Genomic DNA, 20,270 nt, shown 5'->3' with positions numbered 1-20,270 from the left:
TTTTGCTAGGAAGGAAAGGCCTCCTCTTTCTCTCACCTAAGCCAAGCAGCCAAGCTACTACATGGCTTCATGTTACTCCTGGCTCCTCAGAAGGGAGGTGGGTAGAGGGAAGCTAATTAACCCTTTTGAGGCAGATGGTGCTGGTGACCCATCTAGATCTCCTGGGATCCCTTTACTAGATCAGTGTGCCCACTTCCCAGTTCCTGCTGCTAATGGCTCATACCTGCAACCTTCTTAGTATTGCCTCACACAGAGGTACCTGGGAGTTACACCCCTTTTCTTCAGGGCAAGCCCAGACTGTTATTTCTGTGCCATTTCCAATCCTTCTACAAACATATATTTCATCATATGCATGCATCATACTTTTCTTAATAATAACTATCTTTTATTGAGGACCTGCAATGTGCCAAACACTCATAGATGTTTTACATGGATTATCTCACTCAATAAACATACAGACATTGCAAGTCAACAGGCTAGGTGACTATAATTCCCACCCTGTATCTTTAATCCCCATTTTCATATTTAGGTTTATCTATTTAAGTTATTAGTTGACCAGGATCACACAGCTAGTAAGTCAGTAAGTAGAAGAGCCAGAATTTCAACCCAGGTCTGTCTATATTATGCAGCTCATCAATCAGTTTCCTGTTTAGATGGTTTCACAATTATAAACAATACTTCAATAAACACTTTTAGGCTGGAATCTTTGTCTTCACGTGATTTCCTAAGGATAGATTCCTGTAAGTAGAATTTGAAGTCAAAGGGCATACATATTTTTAAGAGTTTTGATACATATTATCAAATTGGTTCCCAAAAATGTTGATCCAACTTAACATTCCTACAAGCACCTCTATCAACAAAAACCATCAGCAATTTCATTAACGCAGCTCTGAGAATGGAGACCAAGATGACAGTGATTGCAAAAGATCAGTGATTATTATGATGGCTTCTTTGAAATTTTATTCTATTCTCCAAGTGCTGTACTTATATTTAAAAATTAAAAATAATAGAATGAGAAGCATGTTTACCTTTCCCCCACCAAATTCAAGTCAAACCATGCAAAACTGTACAGAAACATCTAAGGGCAAAGCTATTCCTGTCCTTAGCTATCAAAGATTTATTTTTATAATGAACCTATAGCAAGAAGTCTCCTTTTTTCGTTACAGAAGTAGTACATGATGCTTTCTCATTGTAAAACTTACAGTATGCAGCTACACAAGAGTATATGATTCTTCCTCTTCCCCATTACTCCTACTCCCATCCCCTCCCTAAAATCCCTGCCTACGAGTTGCTGTTGCTGCCTTCCAACCCCTTCTCTGTGGAAATAAATAAATGTAAGCAATGTGATACCTTTCTTTTCTCTTCCTTTCCCTTTTCCTTCCTTTTCTTAACATATGCGGCACACTGTTGCTGCTCCACCCATAGATAGTGCCCCGAATCTCACCACTTCGGAACTTGCCAGCCCAACGTCCAATTGCCAGCAGCTGACACTCTTCCCTGAACGCTTTCTCTGGTCCCTGAAACTTGCTTTGCCAACCTGTGTGGCTGACCAGAAGTGCCAAGGAATTTAAATTTCCCAGGAGCAGCTCTCAACAAACGGCAGTTCCCTTGTCCCTCTAACTGCACAATTTGGAGATGGCTGCTGCAGAGTCTGCCAGAGTAAACTACCTGCTCTTGCATCTGTGTCAGGATCCGCTTCCAATAAGACAGCCTGGAAATCTCCCCATGTTGACATGCATAGATCTACTGCGCTATTTTTTAACAGCTGTAACCCTTTGGATTAAGACTTCGATTGTTTTCAATTTCTTGTTTTTGCAACCTGTGCCTCAAAGAACACCTTTTCCTGTAATTGTGCCCCACATTTGGCCATTATTTATAGCAACTCATGATGAAAAGAAGCTGTTTGATCTTCATCCAAAGTATGGTGATTATTACAATCACACCAAAGAATAAAAGACTGAGCAATGAAATTGGCAATGCAGGCCGCAGCCAATACTGGCATAAATTGCTACTGTGAATAATTGCACTGACAGCACTTGGCAATTAGGAATTTGCCACTTGGATCACATGCTTGGGAAGAAATGACCTGTGATCTCCAGTTAGCATTTCTGCTTGGTCTTTGGGGGAAAGAGCAGAGCCAAGGACAGGTTTGTGAGCAAATGCATCCTAGAGCCCAATCTGAAGAATCTTAGGAGGCTGGTTTCAAGGTAGAACAGGTGGGCAGCTACCTGGGATAAAATCTTTAAGAGTGGCTAAAACACAAGTAGTGTGCCAGTGACCACAGCCTTGCATCTCAGACTCTTAGGTAAGTGGCAGTCTGCTAACGAGTTTCAGCCCCGGGCAAGTTCACTATGGATTTAGTGAGACTGAGGAATGGAGCGTTCTTATGGTGAAAGGGGTTATTACCCGGCTTTTTTACCCGGCTTTTTCTCCCGGCAATAGGTCAAGCACTAGAATCCCGTCCACTCAGAGCGAGTCTGCATGCAGCAAGCCAGTCTCTGCCTCTGGGCCTCTCTACCCCTGCAGCTGTCTGAGTCTCTGTCTTTGGCGCTGCCAGCTCTCCAGTCTCTGCTCTCCTGCAGCCATGCAGCTGTGTGGCCACGCCACTGTGTCGTCCAGAGTACTGGGCAGAGATGTTTATATAGAGTTAATAGCAACGTATTGCCCACACTTGTGTAGTGAGCTAGCCAACCAGGGCCAGGTGAGAATCCTGACCATAGGAATCTTCCCTTGATCCACAGTGGTGTTTCTGAGGAAGTACACAGCACCCTCTACTGGAAACAATAATGGATCTGCCCTGGTGCCGATCTGTATCTTTTTTTTTTTTTTTTTTATAATAATTATTTTTTATTGAAGGATAGTTGACACACACTATTACATTACATGAGTTTCAAGTGTACAACACAGTGGTAGAACATTTATATACATAATTCTAGGTTCCAGCTATCACCCTACCAAGCTGTTACAATATCTTGACTATATTCCTTATGCTATACATTACATCCCGGTTACTAATTTATTTTACCATTGGAAGTCTGTCCCTTTTTTTTTTTTTTTTTTTTGTGAGGGCATCTCTCATATTTATTGATCAAATGGTTGTTAACGACAATAAAATTCTGTATAGGGGAGTCAATGCTCAATGCACAATCATTATTCCACCCCAAGCCTAATTTTTGTCAGTCTCCAATCTTCTGAGGCATAACAAACAAGTTTTTACATGTAGAACAAATTCTTACATAATGAATAAGTTACATAGTGAACAGTACAAGGGCAGTCATCACAGAAACTTTCGGTTTTGCTCATGCATTATGAACTCTAAACAGTCAGTTCAAATATGAATACTCATTTGATTTTTATACTTGATTTATATGTGGATACCACATTTCTCTCTTTATTATTATTATTTTTAATAAAATGCTGAAGTGGTAGGTAGATACAAGATAAAGGTAGAAAACATAGTTTAGTGTTGTAAGAGAGCACATGTAGATGATCAGGTGTGTGCCTGTAGACTATGTGTTAATCCAAGCTAGACCAGGGCAATAAAACATCCACGTATGCAGAAGATTTCTCTCAGAACGGGGGGGTGAGGTTCTAAGCCTCACCTCTGTTGATCCCCAATTTCTCACCTGATGGCCCCCCTGCGACTGTGCCTGTCTTAGGTTGTTCCTCCCTTGAGGAATCTTACCCGTCTCTGGCTAACCAGTCATCTTCCGGGGCCATACAGGGAAATGTGAAGTTGGTAAGTGAGAGAGAAGCCTTATTGTTTGAAAAAGTTAGCTTTTTACTTCTTTGCATATTTATGCCCTGTGGCTTCTATGCCCAGCATTTGTCTTGAGGTATCTTTACCACTTGGAAGAATTATGATACTCGGTAAATTTGATATGAGGCATGAGTTCTATTTAAGGGTTGTAATTAGGAAGGAAGAAGAAAAGCTATAGAAGTAGCAGGCGGAAGAAAACATGGGAAGATTGATTATTTCTTTGATATATCTTCTTGTAGAGTAACTTCAGCATGTATAGGTTTTAAGCTACTACTTAAATTGCACACACACATTAACATAATAGGAGTATAGTTACATAACCAAAGCATATCTGTAATTACCAGCCATCTGCAGTGAAACCAAGAAAACCAGTTAGGCACCTTAGGCATTTGTGAAAACTTATCTATGATATGGTGGATATTGTCCAAATGAACTTGAACAGTCTGAGAGAAATCAGACAAATTAAAACAACCCATTCCTGGGGACTGTTCACATGCCATATGTTCTTTTAACAATAAATAGTTTGTAGTTGTAAGACTTTGGAGCGCTACAATTTGCACTTCTCCAAATTCTTGGTTGAGTTCCAACAGTATAGATCCAGTCCAATTTTGTTGTTTTACTGTATGCACAGGCCAGCTTAGATATCTCCTTCCTCATTCCCATGGCAAGTCCAGGAACTGGTGGGATGAGTGCATCTACAGCTGTAGCAGTGCGTGGATCTTTGTTGGGGTTTTTCGATGATCATCTTCTGGCATGAGTCTTCCAGAGAGTGCAGATGTTGGAAGTTCTTTTTCATATCGTATCTTAGTTCATTTTCGGGGTAGCCCAATTAGGCTTTGATCCTCTGTGTAAACACAAACAGACCCTTTGCCTACACTTTTATATGCCCTTTATACCCTTGTGTAGAACTTGTTGGAGGTTACCACACAGGAACTGCCCTTTTTTTTTTTTTTTTTTTTTTGCTATCACTAATCTACACTTACATGACGAATATTATGTTTACTAGGCTCTCCCCTATACCAGGTCCCCCCTATAAACCCCTTTACAGTCACTGTCCATCAGCATAGCAAAATGTTGTAGAATCACTACTTGCCTTCTCTGTGTTGTACAGCCCTCCCTTTTCTCCTACCCCCCCATGCATGTTAATCTTAATACCCCCCTATTTCTCCCCCCCTTATCCCTCCCTACCCACCCATCCTCCCCAGTCCCTTTCCCTTTGGTACCTGTTAGTCCATTCTTGAGTTCTGTGATTCTGCTGCTGTTTTGTTCCTTCAGTTTTTCCTTTGTTCTTATATTCCACAGATAAGTGAAATCATTTGGTATTTCTCTTTCTCCGCTTGGCTTGTTTCACTGAGCATAATACCCTCCAGCTCCATCCATGTTGCTGCAAATGATTGGATTTGCCCTTTTCTTATAGCTGAGTAGTATTCCATTGTGTATATGTACCACATCTTCTTTATCCATTCATCTATTGATGGACATTTAGGTTGCTTCCAATTCTTGGCTATTGTAAATAGTGCTGCAATAAACATAGGGGTGCATCTGTCTTTCTCAAACTTGATTGCTGCATTCTTAGGGTAAATTCCTAGGAGTGGAATTCCTGGGTCAAATGGTAAGTCTGTTTTGAGCATTTTGATGTACCTCCATACTGCTTTCCACAATGGTTGAACTAACTTACATTCCCACCAGCAGTGTAGGAGGGTTCCCCTTTCTCCACAGCCTCGCCAACATTTGTTGTTGTTTGTCTTTTGGATGGCAGCCATCCTTACTGGTGTGAGGTGATACCTCATTGTAGTTTTAATTTGCATTTCTCTGATAATTAGCGATGTGGAGCATCTTTTCATGTGTCTGTTGGCCATCTGTATTTCTTTTTTGGAGAACTGTCTGTTCAGTTCCTCTGCCCATTTTTTAATTGGGTTATTTGTTTTTTGTTTGTTGAGGCGTGAGAGCTCCTTATATATTCTGGACGTCAAGCCTTTATCGGATGTGTCATTTTCAAATATATTCTCCCATACTGTAGGGATCCTTCTTGTTCTATTGATGGTGTCTTTTGCTGTACAGAAGCTTTTCAGCTTAATATAGTCCCACTTACTCATTTTTGCTGTTGTTTTCCTTGCCCGGGGAGATATGTTCAAGAAGAGGTCACTCATGTTTATGTCTAAGAGGTTTTCGCCTATGTTTTCTTCCAAGAGTTTAATGGTTTTATGGCTTACATTCAGGTCTTTGATCCATTTTGAGTTTACTTTTGTATATGGGGTTAGACAATGGTCCAGTTTCATTCTCCTACATGTAGCTGTCCAGCGATCTGTATCTTGTACATTTTGGTAGGCGTTACATGCAATAAAAGATGATGATTACTTTTTGGTGCTTATTTGCATTTTCTAAATTTTCTAAAACAAAAATGTATTCATTGCTTTTATGATAAAAATAAAGTTATGTGTAACTCTTTTGCTTGAATTACTGTCTTTGTACTCCTCCATGGACAGAAAATGTAATTACTCAGCATCCTAAAAGTGATTCCTTTTTGCTGTCTTAATTAAAGGCAATAGAACCTGCTCAGAACCACCAGTTTTGCATTCCCAGTATTACCTTCAAATCAGTACCAGGAACTCAGTAGGCATTCAAGACTTACCAGGACCTTCTGACTATACAAGCTCAGAACCCTTTCACAGTATTTGTTCAAATGTAAAAGCTCTGGCGCTAGACAGACCTGGATTTGAACCTAGTCTGCGTGCAGTGGATGGTTTGCAAAAGTTGCCCCCCTATTTTCCCTCTTTGTATCTGTGGATAAAATGAGAGTTCCTGTGGCCAGGATTCTCACCTGGCCGTGGTTGACTAGCTCACTGCACACCTGTGGGCAATACATGGCTGTTGACTCTATAAAAAGAGCTCCACCCAGTGCTCTGGGCACAACAAGGTGGCAGGGCTGCAAGGCTGCAGGAGAGCAGAGGCTGGGGTGCTGGCAGTGCCGAGGACAGAGGCCCAGAGGACGGCCGTGTAGGCAGAGAGGCCAGAGGCAGAGACGGGCTTGCTGCATGCAGACTTGCTCTGAGTGAACAGGATTTTAGTGACTGACCTGCCACCTGGAAATAAAGTTGGGTGTAACCCTTTCACCCCAAGAACGTTTTGCTGTCGATTTCTTTGGTCACACTGAACCCATAGCGAACTTGCCCGGGGCTGAAACCCATTGGCAAGACAGTATCTATGCTCCCATGCACTGTGACTTTGTAGCTCACTGAATTCAGAGTCTATTTTCCCATCCCTTGATTTGGGCCTTGTGCTTGCTTTTGATCAACAGAATGTTGCAGAAGTGATATTGTGCCAGTTCTAGCCTTCGGCCTCAAGAGGCTTTATGGCTCCTGCTTGCTCTCTTGGACCCCTGCCCAGGCGCCATGCAACTAGATGCCTGGGCTAGCCAGCTGGAGGCTGAAAGGCTTGTGGCGCATAGATGAGTTGGCTGCGGCCATGCCTAGCCAGCCCCCAACCAATTCACAGTTGACTGAAGACATATAAGTAAGCCCCACTCTGACCAAAACAACCAAATTGCCAAACTGCAAAACTGAGTTAAATAAGTCATTGTTGTTTTAAGCCAGAACTGTTGGGTGGTTTGTCACAAAGCAAAAGATAACTCTACACTCCATTTAATTACCATCTGACCATAAGCAAGTCACTTGCAAGCTTTGAGCCTCAGTTTTCTCATCTGTAAAATGGGGATAATAGGATTGTCGATGGGCAAAATGAGGCAGCATGCAGAGAGCACTTAGCATAGTGCCAAGCACTTGGTAAGCACTCATTTGACATTATTATTATCAGCATCACCATTAATGTTATTATCATTGTTGCAATTACCAAGAACCAATGTGAACAACTATTTTGGGGGAAAGAAGAAGGAGAGGGAGAGAAAGAGGGACCTAGAAAAGCACAGATCAGGGCAGAGGGAATGCACTTCTTATTAATAATGTAACTTGTGATGAGATGCTGGATGTTGACTAAACTTACTGAGGTAATCATTTTGCAAGATGCTTAAGTCATTATGCTGTATACCTTAAATGTCTACAGCGCTATATGTCAATTATATTTCAATAAAACTGAAAAACATTTTTAAATTATTTTAATTAAAAAAGTAATGTAATTTGTATTTATATTAAACATTCAGAGTACCTTCTAAATATTTCTGGCTATTGAGCTTTTAAAAAGTATACAGCAAAGTTTTATTCATTTGGTTTTGTGAGGTGGTACAAAGCCTAAACGAATGGTAACTCTTAGTGACATTTAATTACATAAAAATATCTTCAACTAAATATTTCCAAATAATGAACATAAGGGGGCCATTTTTATAACTAGATAAGAACACTTCATAATTAAGATGTGATTATTTTTATGTAAATGGCTGGGGTGAAAATTCTGGGAAGCCAGGGGCTCTCTTGGGTGGCTAAATACTTCTTCCATAATTTTGTTTGCGGTTTTTATTTGCTGTCCTCATGGACAAAATGGCTATCGAGTGGAGTAGTTAAGAGAATACCTTTGGAGGGTCAAGCGATGTTTAAATCAGAGATCTGCCATTTATTAGCTGGGTGATCTTGGGTATGTTACTTCTTTAAAGCCCCAGGTTTCTTATCTGCAAAAATGGAGATAATAATACCTATGTCTTAAGGTTTTATGAGTTTTTAAATGGCCATGTGTAGAAAGCACATGATCCAGTGCCTGGGATGTAGTAATCACTCAATAAAGAGAAGGGCTGGAGTATATTAAATAGATGAACAGCTGCATGAGGAAGTGTGACATGGGGTGTGGGAGTGGGGAACAGGTAGGCAAGCTGAGGACCCTTAGACATGAAGTAAGAGAAAACATTTGAAGGGTCACTAAACCTTTCTACACCTCAGTTTCTTCATCTCTAAAATGTGGATAAAAACATACATACCTCCCATATTATAGGGGTACCAAAAAAAGAAGAGAGAGAAAAAGGGATAGAAAGTGTCTTTGAACAAATAATTGCTGAAAACTTCCCCAAACTGGGGGAGGATATAATTGAACAGACCATGGAAATACACAGAACCCCCAACAGAAAGGATCCAAGGAGGACAACACCAAGACACATAATAATTAAAATGGCAAAGATCAAGGACAAGGAAAGAGTTTTAAAGGCAGCTAGAGAGAAAAAGATCACCTATTAAGGAAAACCCATCAGGCTAACGTCAGATTTCTCAACAGAAACCTTACAGGCCAGAAGAGAATGGCATGATATATTTAATGCAGTGAAACAGAAGGGCCTTGAACCAAGGATACTGTATCCAGCACGATTATCATTTAAATATGAAGGAGGGATTAAACAATTCCCAGACAAGCAAAAGTTGAGGGAATTTGCCTCCCACAAACCACCTACCTCTACAGGGTATTTTAGAGGGACTGTTCTAGATGGGAGCACTCCTAAGACTAAACAGATGTCACCAGAGAAAATAAAATCATAGCAAAGAAAGCAGACCAACCAAATACTAACTAAAAGCAAAAAATAAAATCACCTACCCACTAAAAGCAGTTAAAGGAAACACGAAAGAGCACAGAATAAAACAACCAACATATAAAGAATGGAGGAGGAGGAATAAGAAGGGAGAGAAGAAAAGAATCTCCAGACAGTGTATATAACAGCTCAATAAGCGAGCTAAGTTAGGCAGTAAGATACTAAAGAAGCTAACCATGAACCTTTGGTAACCACGAATCTAAAGCCTGCAATGGCAATAAGTAGATATCTTTCAATAGTCACCCTAAATGTAAATGGACTGAATGCACCAGTCAAAAGACACAGAGTAATAGAATGGATAAAAAAGCAAGACCCATCTATATGCTGCTTACAAGAAACTCACCTCAAACCCAAAGACATGCACAGACTAAAAGTCAAGGGATGGAAAAACATATTTCAGGCAAACAACAGAGAGAAGAAAGCAGGGGTTACAGTACTAGTATCAGACAAAATAGACTTCAAAACAAAGAAAGTAACAAGAGATAAAGAAGGACATTACATAATGATAAAGGGCTCAGTCCAACAAGATGATATAAACATTCTAAATATATATGCACCCAACACAGGAGCACCAGCATATGTGAAACAAATACTGACAGAACTAAAGGGGGAAATAGAATGCAATGCATTCATTTTAGGAGACTTCAACACACCACTCACCCCAAAGGATAGATCCACTGGGCAGAAAATAAGTAAGGACACGGAGGCACTGAACAACACACTAGAACAGATGGACCTAACAGACATCTACAGAACTCTACATCCAAAAGCAACAGGATATACATTCTTCTCAAGTGCACATGGAACATTCTCCAGAATAGACCACATACTAGCTCACAAAAAGAGCCTCAGTAAATTCCAAAAGATTGAAATTCTACCAACCAATTTTTCAGACCACAAAGGTATAAAATTAGAAATAAATTCTACAAAGAAAACAAAAAGGCTCACAAACACATGGAGGCTTAACAACATGCTCCTAAATAATCAGTGGATCAACGAACAAATTAAAATAGAGATCAAGGAATATATGGAAACAAATGACAACACCAACACAAAGCCCCAACTTCTGTGGGACGCAGCAAAAGCAGTCTTAAGAGGAAAGTGTATAGCGATCCAGGCACACTTAAAGAAGGAAGAACAATCCCAAATGAATAGTCTAACATCACAATTATTGAAACTGGAAAAAGATGAACAAATGAGGCCTAAAGTCAGCAGAAGGAGGGACATAATAAAGATCAGAGAAGAAATAAACAAAATTGAGAAGAATAAAACAATAGAAAAAAATCAATGAAATCAAGAGCTGGTTCTTTGAGAAAATAAACAAAATAGATAAGCCTCTAGCCAAACTTATTAAGAGAAAAAGAGAATCAACACCCATCAACAGAATCAGAAATGAGAATGGAAAAATCACGACAGACTCCACAGAAATACAAAGAATTATTAAAGACTACTATGAAAACCTATATGCTAACAAGCTGGAAAACCTAGAAGAAATGGACAACTTCCTAGAAAAATACAACCTTCCAAGAATGACCAAGGAAGAAACACAAAAGTTAAACAAATCAATTACGAGCAAAGAAATTAAAACGGTAATCAAAAAACTACCCAAGAACAAAACCCCCAGGCCAGACAGATTTACCTCGGAATTTTATCAGACATACAGAGAAGACATAATACCCATCCTCCTTAAAGTTTTCCAAAAAATAGAAGAGGAGGAAATACTCCCAAACTCATTCTATGAAGCCAACCAACATCACCCTAATACCAAAACCAGGCAAAGACCCCACCAAAAAAGAAAATTACAGACCAATATCCCTGATGAATGTAGATGCAAAAATACTCAATAAAATATTAGCAAACCGAATTCAAAAATATATCAAAAGGATCATACACCATGACCAAGTGGGATTCATCCCAGGGATGCAAGGATGGTACAACATTCGAAAGTCCATCAACATCATCCACCACATCAACAAAAAGGGCAAAAACCACATGATCATCTCCATAGATGCTGAAAAAGCATTTGACAAAATTCAACATCCATTCATGATAAAAACTCTCAGCAAAATGGGTATAGAGGGCAAGTACCTCAACATAATAAAGGCCATATATGATAAACCCACAGCCAACATCATACTGAGCAGCAAGAAGCTGAAAGCTTTTACTCTGAGATTGGGAATAAGACACTTTCCCCACTGTTATTTAACATAGTACTGGAGGTCCTAGCCACGGCAATTAGACAAAACAAAGAAATACAACGAATCCAGATTGGTAAAGAAGGAGTTAAACTGTCACTATTTGCAGATGACATGATATTGTACATAAAAAACCCTAAAGACTCCACCCCAAAACTACTAGAACTGATATCAGAATACAGCAAAGTTGCAGGATACAAAATTAACACACAGAAATCTGTGGCTTTCCTATACACTAACAAGGAACCAATAGAAAGAGAAATCAGGAAAACAATTCCATTCACAATGGCATCAAAAAGAATAAAATACCTAGGAATAAACCTAACCAAAGAAGTGAAAGACCTATACCCTGAAAACTACTAGACACTCTTAAAAGAAATTAAAGGGGACACTAACAGATGGAAACTCATCCCATGCTCTTGGCTAGGAAGAATTAATATTGTCAAAATGGCCATCCTGCCCAAAGCAATATACAGATTTGATGCAATCCCTATCAAATTACCAGCAACATTCTTCAACGAACTGGAACAAATAGTTCAAAAATTCATATGGAAACACCAAAGACCCCGAATAGCCAAAGCAATCCTGAGAAAGAAGAATAAAGTAGGGGGGATCTCACTCCCCAACTTCAAGCTCTACTAAAAAGCCATAGTAATCAAGACAATTTGGTACGGGCACAAGAACAGAGCCACAGACCAGTGGAACAGATTAGAGACACCAGACATTAAGCCAAACATACTTGGTCAATTAATATTTGATAAAGGAGCCATGGACATACAATGGGGAAATGACAGCTTCTTCAACAGATGGTGCTGGCAAAACTGGACAGCTACATGTAAGAGAATGAAACTGGACCATTGTCTAACCCCATACACAAAAGTAAATTCGAAATGGATCAAAGACCTGAATGTAAGTCATGAAACCATAAAACTCTTAGAAAAAAACATAGGCAAAAATCTCTTAGACATAAACATGAGTGACCTCTTCTTGAACATATCTCCCCGGGCAAGGAAAACAACAGCAAAAATGAACAAGTGGGACTATATTAAGCTGAAAAGCTTCTGTACAGCAAAAGACACCATCAATAGAACAAAAAGGTACCCTACAGTATGGGAGAATATATTTGTAAATGACAGATCCGATAAAGGTTTGACATCTAAAATATATAAAAAGCTCACCCACCTCAACAAACAAAAAACAAGTAATCCAATTAAAAAATGAGCAGAGGAACTGAACAGACAGTTCTCCAAAAAAGAAATTCAGATGGCCAACAGACACATGAAAAGATGCTCCACATCACTAGTCATCAGAGAAATGCAAATTAAAACCACAATGAGATATCACCTCACACCAGTAAGGATCACCACCATCCAAAAGACAAACAACAACAAAAGTTGGTGAGGATGTGGAGAAAGGGGAACCCTCCTACACTGCTGGTGGGAATGTAAATTAGTTCAACCATTGTGGAAAGCAGTATGGAGATTCCTCAAAATGCTCAAAACAGACCTACCATTTGACCCAGGAATTCCACTCATAGGAATTTACCCTAAGAATGCAGTACTCCAGTTTGAAAAAGACAGATGCACCCCTATGTTTATCGCAGCACTATTTACAATAGCCAAGAACTGGAAGCAACCTAAGTGTCCATCAGTAGATGAATGGATAAAGAAGATGTGGCACATATACACAATGGAATATTATTCAGCCACAAGAAGAAAACATTCCTACCATTTTCAACAACATGGATGGAGCTAGAGGGTATTATGCTCAGTGAAATAAGCCAAGTGGAGAAAGAGAAATACCAAATGATTTCACTCATCTGTGGAGTATAAGAACAAAGGAAAAACTGAAGGAACAAAACAGCGCAGAATCACAGAACCCAAGAATGGACTAACAGGTACCAAAGGGAAAGGGACTGGGGAAGATGGGTGGGTAGGGAGGGATAAGGGGGGGGAAGAAGAAAGGGGGTATTATGATTAGCATGCATAATGTGGGGGGTGGGAGAAAGGGGAGGGCTGTGCAACACAGAGAAGACAAGTAGTGATTATGTAGCATCTTACCATGCTGATGGACAGTGACTGTAATGGGGTTTGTGGGGGGGACTTGGTATAAGGGAGAGCCTAGTAAACATAATATTCTTCATGTAATTGTAGATTAATGATAACAAAAAAAAAAAGAGAAAGAAAAGGGGGATTACTCCCTGATAGGATAAAACTAACTGCAAATCAATGATTAATGCACGCTTTACATATCCTTAATTTTGATCTTTTAAAGGGTGTCAGATGATCAGCTATGGAAGTACATTTTTCTGATAATATTCCTTTCTCTTAAAAAAAAAAAAAAAGCAGTTCCTGTGTGGTGGTCTCCAATAGGTTCTTCACAATGGTATAAAGGTCATATCAAAGTGTGGGCAAAGGGTTTGTTTGTGTTTATACAGAGGATCAAAGCCTAATTTGGCTACCCAGAAAATGAATTAAGATACAATATGAAGAAGAACTTCCAACATCAACATCCTCTGGAAGAGTCATTCCAGAAGATGATCATCAAAAAACTTCAACAAAGATCCTGGCGCTGTTGCAGTTGTAGCTGCATTCATCCCACCGGTTCCTGGACTTGCCATGGGAATGAGGAAGGAGATATCTAAGCTGGCCTGTGCATACAGTAAAACAACAAATTTGACTGGACCTATACTGTTGGAACTCAACCAAGAATTAGGAGAAGTGCAAGTTGCAGTGCTCCAAAACCGTGCGACTATAGACTATCTACTGTTAAAAGAACATATGGGATGTGAACAGTTCCCAGGAATGTGTTGTTTTAATTTGTCTGATTTTTCTCAAACTATTCAAATTCAGTTAGACAATATCCATCATATCATTGATAAGTTTTCACAAATGTCTAGGGTACCTAACTGGTTTTCTTGGTTTCACTGGATATGGCTGGTAATTGTAGATCTGCTTTTGTTATGTAGCTGTATTCCTATTATGTTAATGTGTGTGTGCAATTTAATTAGTAGTTTAAAACCTATACATGCTTATGTTACTCTACAAGAAGATATGTCAAAGAAATAATCAACCTTCCCATGTTTTCTTCCATCTGCTACTTCTATAGCTTTTCTTCTTCCTTCCTAATTACAACCCTTTAGTAGAATTCATGCCTCATATAGAAAATAACCGAGTATCATAATTCTTCCAAGTGGTAAAGATACCTCAAGACAAATGCTGGGCATAGAAGCCACAGGGCATAAATCTGCAAAGAAGGAAAAAGCTAACCTTTTCAAACAATAAGGCTTCTCTCTCACTTACCAACTTCACATTTCCCTGTATGGCCCCGGAAGATGACTGGTTAGCCAGAGACGGGTAAGATTCCTCAAGGGAGGAACAACCTAAGACAGGCACAGTCGCAGGGGAGCCATCAGGTGAGAAATTGGGGATCAACAGAAGTGAGGCTTAGAACCTCACCCCCGCTGTTTTGCGAGAAATCTTCTGCATCTGTGGATGTTTTGTTGCCCTTGTCTAGCCTGGATTAATACTTAGTCTATAGGCACAGACCTGATCATCTACATTTGCCCTCTTACAGCACTAAATTATGTTTTCTACCTTTATCTTGCATCTACCTACCACTTCAGCATTTTATTTAAAAAAAAAAATAATAATAATAATAATAATAAGGGAGAAATGTGGGATTCACATATAAATCAAGTATAAAAATCAAACGAATAATCATATCTGACTTGATTGTTTATAGTTCATGATGCGTGATCAAAACCAAAAGTTTCTGTGATATGACTGCCCTTGCACTGTTCACCATGTAAGAACTTGTTCACCATGTAAGAACTTGTTCATTATGCTTCAGAAGATTGGAGACTGTTGAGAATTAGGCTTGGGGTTGATTAATGATTGTGCACTGAGTCCCCTATACAGAATTTTATTGTTGTTAACAACCATTTGATCAATAAATATGAGAGATGCCCTCTCAAAATAAATAAATAAAAAATAAAAAACCCCATACATACCTCATAGGGTCACTCAGAATACTGCACAAGACATGTTTAGTGACCTTCCTGGAAGCTCTGTGTCCTTTATTTTATGGTGCAGTGTCTTGTCCTCTCTCCCTGAAGATCACGCCCCTTAGCAGTTTCAGGAGGTGGTTTTTCTCTCTAGTTATTCTGCCACTGGAATCCCATCTACTTACAATCTTCCACAGGTTCCTCAGAACTAGTTTGCTCGGGGCACCCACTCCTTGCTGTCCAGCTCTGTTAAATATCTATTCTATTGCTTACACCTTTCAAGTCATTTTCAGAAAATGTGAGGGAAAAGGAAGTAGAAACGAGTGCTTCTCATCACACCATCCCAGACATTCTGAGTCACTGCGGGCCTTCTTGGTATTCAGTTTCTTTCTCTTCGCTCCTTGGGGTGAAGATCAAAGTGGGGTTTGGAGGTCAGTTCCCTGTCTATGCGAACATCCCAGCAAAGGAATTTACTGTGTATTCCTGTGAGTGCCTTCCCCCCAGACACAAGGGCAAAGCTGTCCCCTCATCCGTGAATGACTCATGAATGGGCCAGTGGCTGTGTCTGCAGGAATTTCTGGAGTTGGGCCAGATGTGGAGCTCGCTGGCCACAAGTCCCTGCCAGCCCAGATTTATGGGTTTGGCCTAATGGCCTCTTCTTCAAGCTCCAGTAGTTTTTAAGGCCATCCCAGGCCCAGGAGTATATGTCTCATGCCTAGTCTGCAGAGCCCTGGAAGGATCAATAATGAATAAGGGAGGGAGGGCTGAGGATAATGGAGTCATTCACTGTTCTTCCAGTTTCTAAGTGGCAGAAAGAGTCAGGGGATTGGTTCCTGTATTAAATCCTTGTGGTCACACCTTCCCTCTCCCCATTCATTCTTCCCACAGTTACATACCCAGTCCATCATCTGTCACACTGACAACCTGAGCTTCTCACCAGAGTCTTCAGCAGACCAAACACATGCTCACATTAATTGTCCTGGGCACTTCACATGTCCTGTCACTTAATATTCTAAGTGACCCCATGAGGCAGGTAGGTTATAGTGTGCACTTTAGAAACGAAAGAAACGGAAGCGTAGAAAGGTTAAGCAACTTGCCTAAGGACACACAGGCATTATGTGTCGAGTCAGGATCCGAGCCTGCGGGATCTAGTTTCAGAGTCCAGGGTCTGGCCACATGACTTCAGCATTAGCATTAGCCTCTTAGCCACTTCTCCCAGGCTCCCCATCCTGACGCTCAGCAGGCTCCAGGAGCCAGTCACGGAACTATGAACTCTCCGAGGGCAAGGACGGCAGTGGTACAGAGCCCTGATCCTCACCCACCAAACCCAGCCTCACTATTTCTGCTGCCAAAAAGCCAGCCTGCCAGCTGCTGAGACCACAACGGAGCCCGCAGGACAGAACCGTCATGTTATTTGGTGGCAACTCATTCACGCTGGGCGTCTTCCATTTTGCAAGGAGAAGTGATTCATCTTGCCCGGAACCGGCATGAACCCCGGGTACTGGCTTGTGCTTCCTGCCCACAGGACCCCAGCCAGTACAGTGATCTGAGGGCTTTCAAGTATTTGACCCATTGATGTGCGATCCCACCTGGGTTCAGATCCCCGCTCTGCCTCTTCCTAGCTGTGACACCTGGGGCAAGTCACTTTCCCTCTCTGTGCCTCAGTCTAGTCTCTTTGTCTGTAAAATGGGGTGAATAATAGAATTTACCTCATAGGGAAAATTTGGGGGTTAAATTAGATAATCTGGTAAACTGTTCAGAACAGCACCTGCCTCTTAGTAAACACTAAATATTGGCTATTATCCTTCAGGATGGGGTCTACACCCTTTTTCTATACAGGGTCAGATAGTAAATATTTCAGGGTTTGCAGGCCATAGAGTCTCTGCTGAGACTACTCAGCTCTATTGCTTTAGTACGAAAATGGGCCCAGATGATATGTAAGTGAATGGGTGTGGCTATATTCCAATGAAACTTTATTTATAAAACCAGTCAACAGATCAGAGTTGGCCCACATGACATTGTTTGCTAATCTCTGTTTAGGATTCCCCAGTCTCCCAGGAGAGAGTGACTTCTTCCTATAACTGACGGCTCTCGGTACCTTACGCACAGTAGCAAAAGGCACGCAGCTCACATACAGTTAGCCCCATCCCCTGCCTTGCGCTTAGGTTAGAAGGTGGTGAGAGCATGCATGGCAGAAGAGCGCAGCTGCTGTAGGCAGACAAACTCGGGTTTAGTTCCACCGCGCTGTGTGACCTGGGCATGTGACTTCACCCACGGAATCTGTTTCCTCAACTGTGAAATGGGGATTGCCATCTTGGATAATCCATACCTCCTGGGGCTGCTGCAGTGTGGCAGAGAGAAATGTCCAATTAATGCTAGATTGTTGTTAGTATTTCCCATTGATGACCTTCCAGCTATCCTGTTGCTTTGTTGTCCCTAATCATTATAATACTAACAATGATGCCCTTCTCTGGCTGCATCATAGCTCCTTGAAACCAGAAGCCCATCTTTGCATCCCTCCTAAGCCATCAGCATAGCTGCCTGGCTGCCTGGCTGGATGGTCAGAGCTGGGTATTTACTTACGACTGGGGCACCCCTCCGATCCCAAAGCCCACGAGGCCCCGGAGCACCAGGATCCAGCTGTACACGGGCGCAAAAGCACTGAGGATGCCGTAGTACAGAGTCCAGAACACACTGATCTTCAGCCCCTGCAGAGAAGGAAGACACCGAGACACAGGCTTTTCAGCACCTCCAGGTCACATGGCCCCTGCACGTTTAAAATCACCAACAGGATCGTGCTGAAAGGTAACCCACGATCCAAGGGGATGCCAGGACTTTTCTATGTGGGTGGTGCCAATGCCTACAGGATGTGTAGGAAAACTGTGGGGCTTTCTTGGTTGTCCCAATGGTTGGCATTTAATAGACATGACTCAGAGTTTTAGATGTTCCACAGCACATGAGACCCAATGAAGACTTGTCTTAGTCCTGCACCAGCTCAAATCAAACGTCCCACTCAACCCCATACAGCTGAAAATTGCTTATGATTATCTGCACCTCAACCTTTACTCTATTTTACTTATAAACAGGATTTGGGAGGTGGGGGACATAGTTGAAATATACACTTAGTTTTTTCAGAATGTAAGTTGTGGGTAAATCAAAGGAAGACTGTGCCTTTGTTTTATCTGGAATTTTACAAAATCATTCATCGTTTCAGAAAACCTTGTTGTCAATGGCAACACTATGTATGGTATGAGTCACTGAGGGAACATCTCAGTATTCACCTGCGTTCCCTGGGCTTCCATGTACACCTCTGAGTAGACTGAGCTGAACTTTATTTCATCATGTCAAATCCACAAGATTCAGTTAAATACAAGCTTATTTATAATCAGGAACAAATATGTACTACTTCTCCTTATCTACAGAGAGTTGTGCATGAACATTTGCATATTGAAAATAAATTTTATTTTATGAATTACTCTCCTTCAAACATTTCTCCCTCATATCATAATTAGGGCATTATAACTGATTTCGGTTTTAAATTATGTGACTATATTATATTTGAAATTATTTCTGGATAGACATTAGTAAAAACCTTATAGCTTTTTTTAAGTTAAGGGGACACTGACAAGGTTGAGAACTACGCAGTGACACAATGTTGTAGGACATGCTGTGTATTTCTGAGCTGTTAGTTACCCTTACAGATTGGGAAAAAATTAAGGGCGAATGTAATTTAAAACATAGTTGTTATATCACAACTAACACCAAATGTATTAGGGACCACGATGCAAGTTTTATGTGAATTTCAGAATTACAACATGAGATCTGCTCAGGTCTCTCTCCCTAGCAGCAATCTCAGATCTCTGGGGTTGAGTTCACCCTCCTGCCCCACTGGGGACACTTTAGGGGACAAGTGAGAAGCATACTGATTTTAGCTTTAAGGTTAAAATGAATTAAAAGGCACCAGAGAGGAAATTCAGAAGTCTACCAGATGGTTTCAGTTCTCTCAGAAAATGATTTTAGGTGGTAGAGAGACTATTTTAAATAACTTTACATCACCTTGCAAGAAAGTGATTTCTTTTTCATTTCAATCTTCAGTTCTTCTGATCATATCCAAGAGAAAGTATCCATGTAGTGTTGGTCTGTCTTTAAAACCTTTTAAAACACCTACTCTTTTTTTAACAGAGAGGGCAATGGGTTAACCATACCCAGCTAGAATTTAGTGACACTGTTTTGTTTTCACTGTATTTATTTCTGCAGGCATTTCCTACTTAGGGTAATTGCTACTGATTTCCCATTTAAGACTCTCTATAAAGTTTCCTTTTCCAAAAACATACAATTCAGGTGTTTGTTTTTTAATTGATATAAAGATATCAAGTATGTAAGAGAACAGGTGAGACAGGAATTACTAAAGTTTAGGAAGCTCTGAATCTACTGCAATAATAAAATAGCAGCATTTCTGCACCTCTAAATCCATGACTACGAAATTGGTACCTGCCACATGTATATTTAATACCTTCCTTTCGGGTTAAGCTAACTTAATAGGGATATTCTTCCCTGAAATTCAAGGAGTCTTGAGTCAGAAACAGATCATCATTAGCAATAAAGAAGATGAAAGGAAAGAAGGAAAACAGAAGAGAAGAGGGAAGAGAAAAGGCTCATGGAAGCTAAGCCTCCCTCAAGGGGCTGCAGGGAGCTGTGTTAGCCCAGTGAGGTGACTGCACGATCCATGCCAAGCAGCAAAGATGGGCACGTGGACCTGTCCTGTTGGGTCACAGTAGATTGCAGCTGGCT

General features: G+C 40.7%; 1 protein-coding gene across 5 annotated transcripts in view; it reads right to left on the bottom strand.

Moving 5' to 3' along the window:
* SVOP (SV2 related protein) overlaps nt 1–20,270 on the bottom strand; it is a 93,367-nt gene that overhangs the window by 27,528 nt on the left and 45,569 nt on the right. For all 5 annotated transcript variants that reach the window (XR_008993843.1, XM_036903993.2, XM_036903992.2 and 2 more), the window contains one exon: nt 18,063–18,187. Coding sequence is in view for 4 of the 5 variants with exons in the window: in XM_036903993.2 (XP_036759888.1) it covers nt 18,063–18,187 (125 nt within the window). In the remaining variant the exon portion in view is untranslated. The remainder of the gene's footprint in view (nt 1–18,062; nt 18,188–20,270) is intronic.

This window comes from Manis pentadactyla, chromosome 14, assembly GCF_030020395.1.
Source record: "Manis pentadactyla isolate mManPen7 chromosome 14, mManPen7.hap1, whole genome shotgun sequence".
Lineage (NCBI taxonomy): Eukaryota > Metazoa > Chordata > Mammalia > Pholidota > Manidae > Manis > Manis pentadactyla.
The sequence above is the reverse complement of the archived record's forward strand: the minus strand, read 5'-3'. Positions and strand labels throughout refer to the sequence as shown.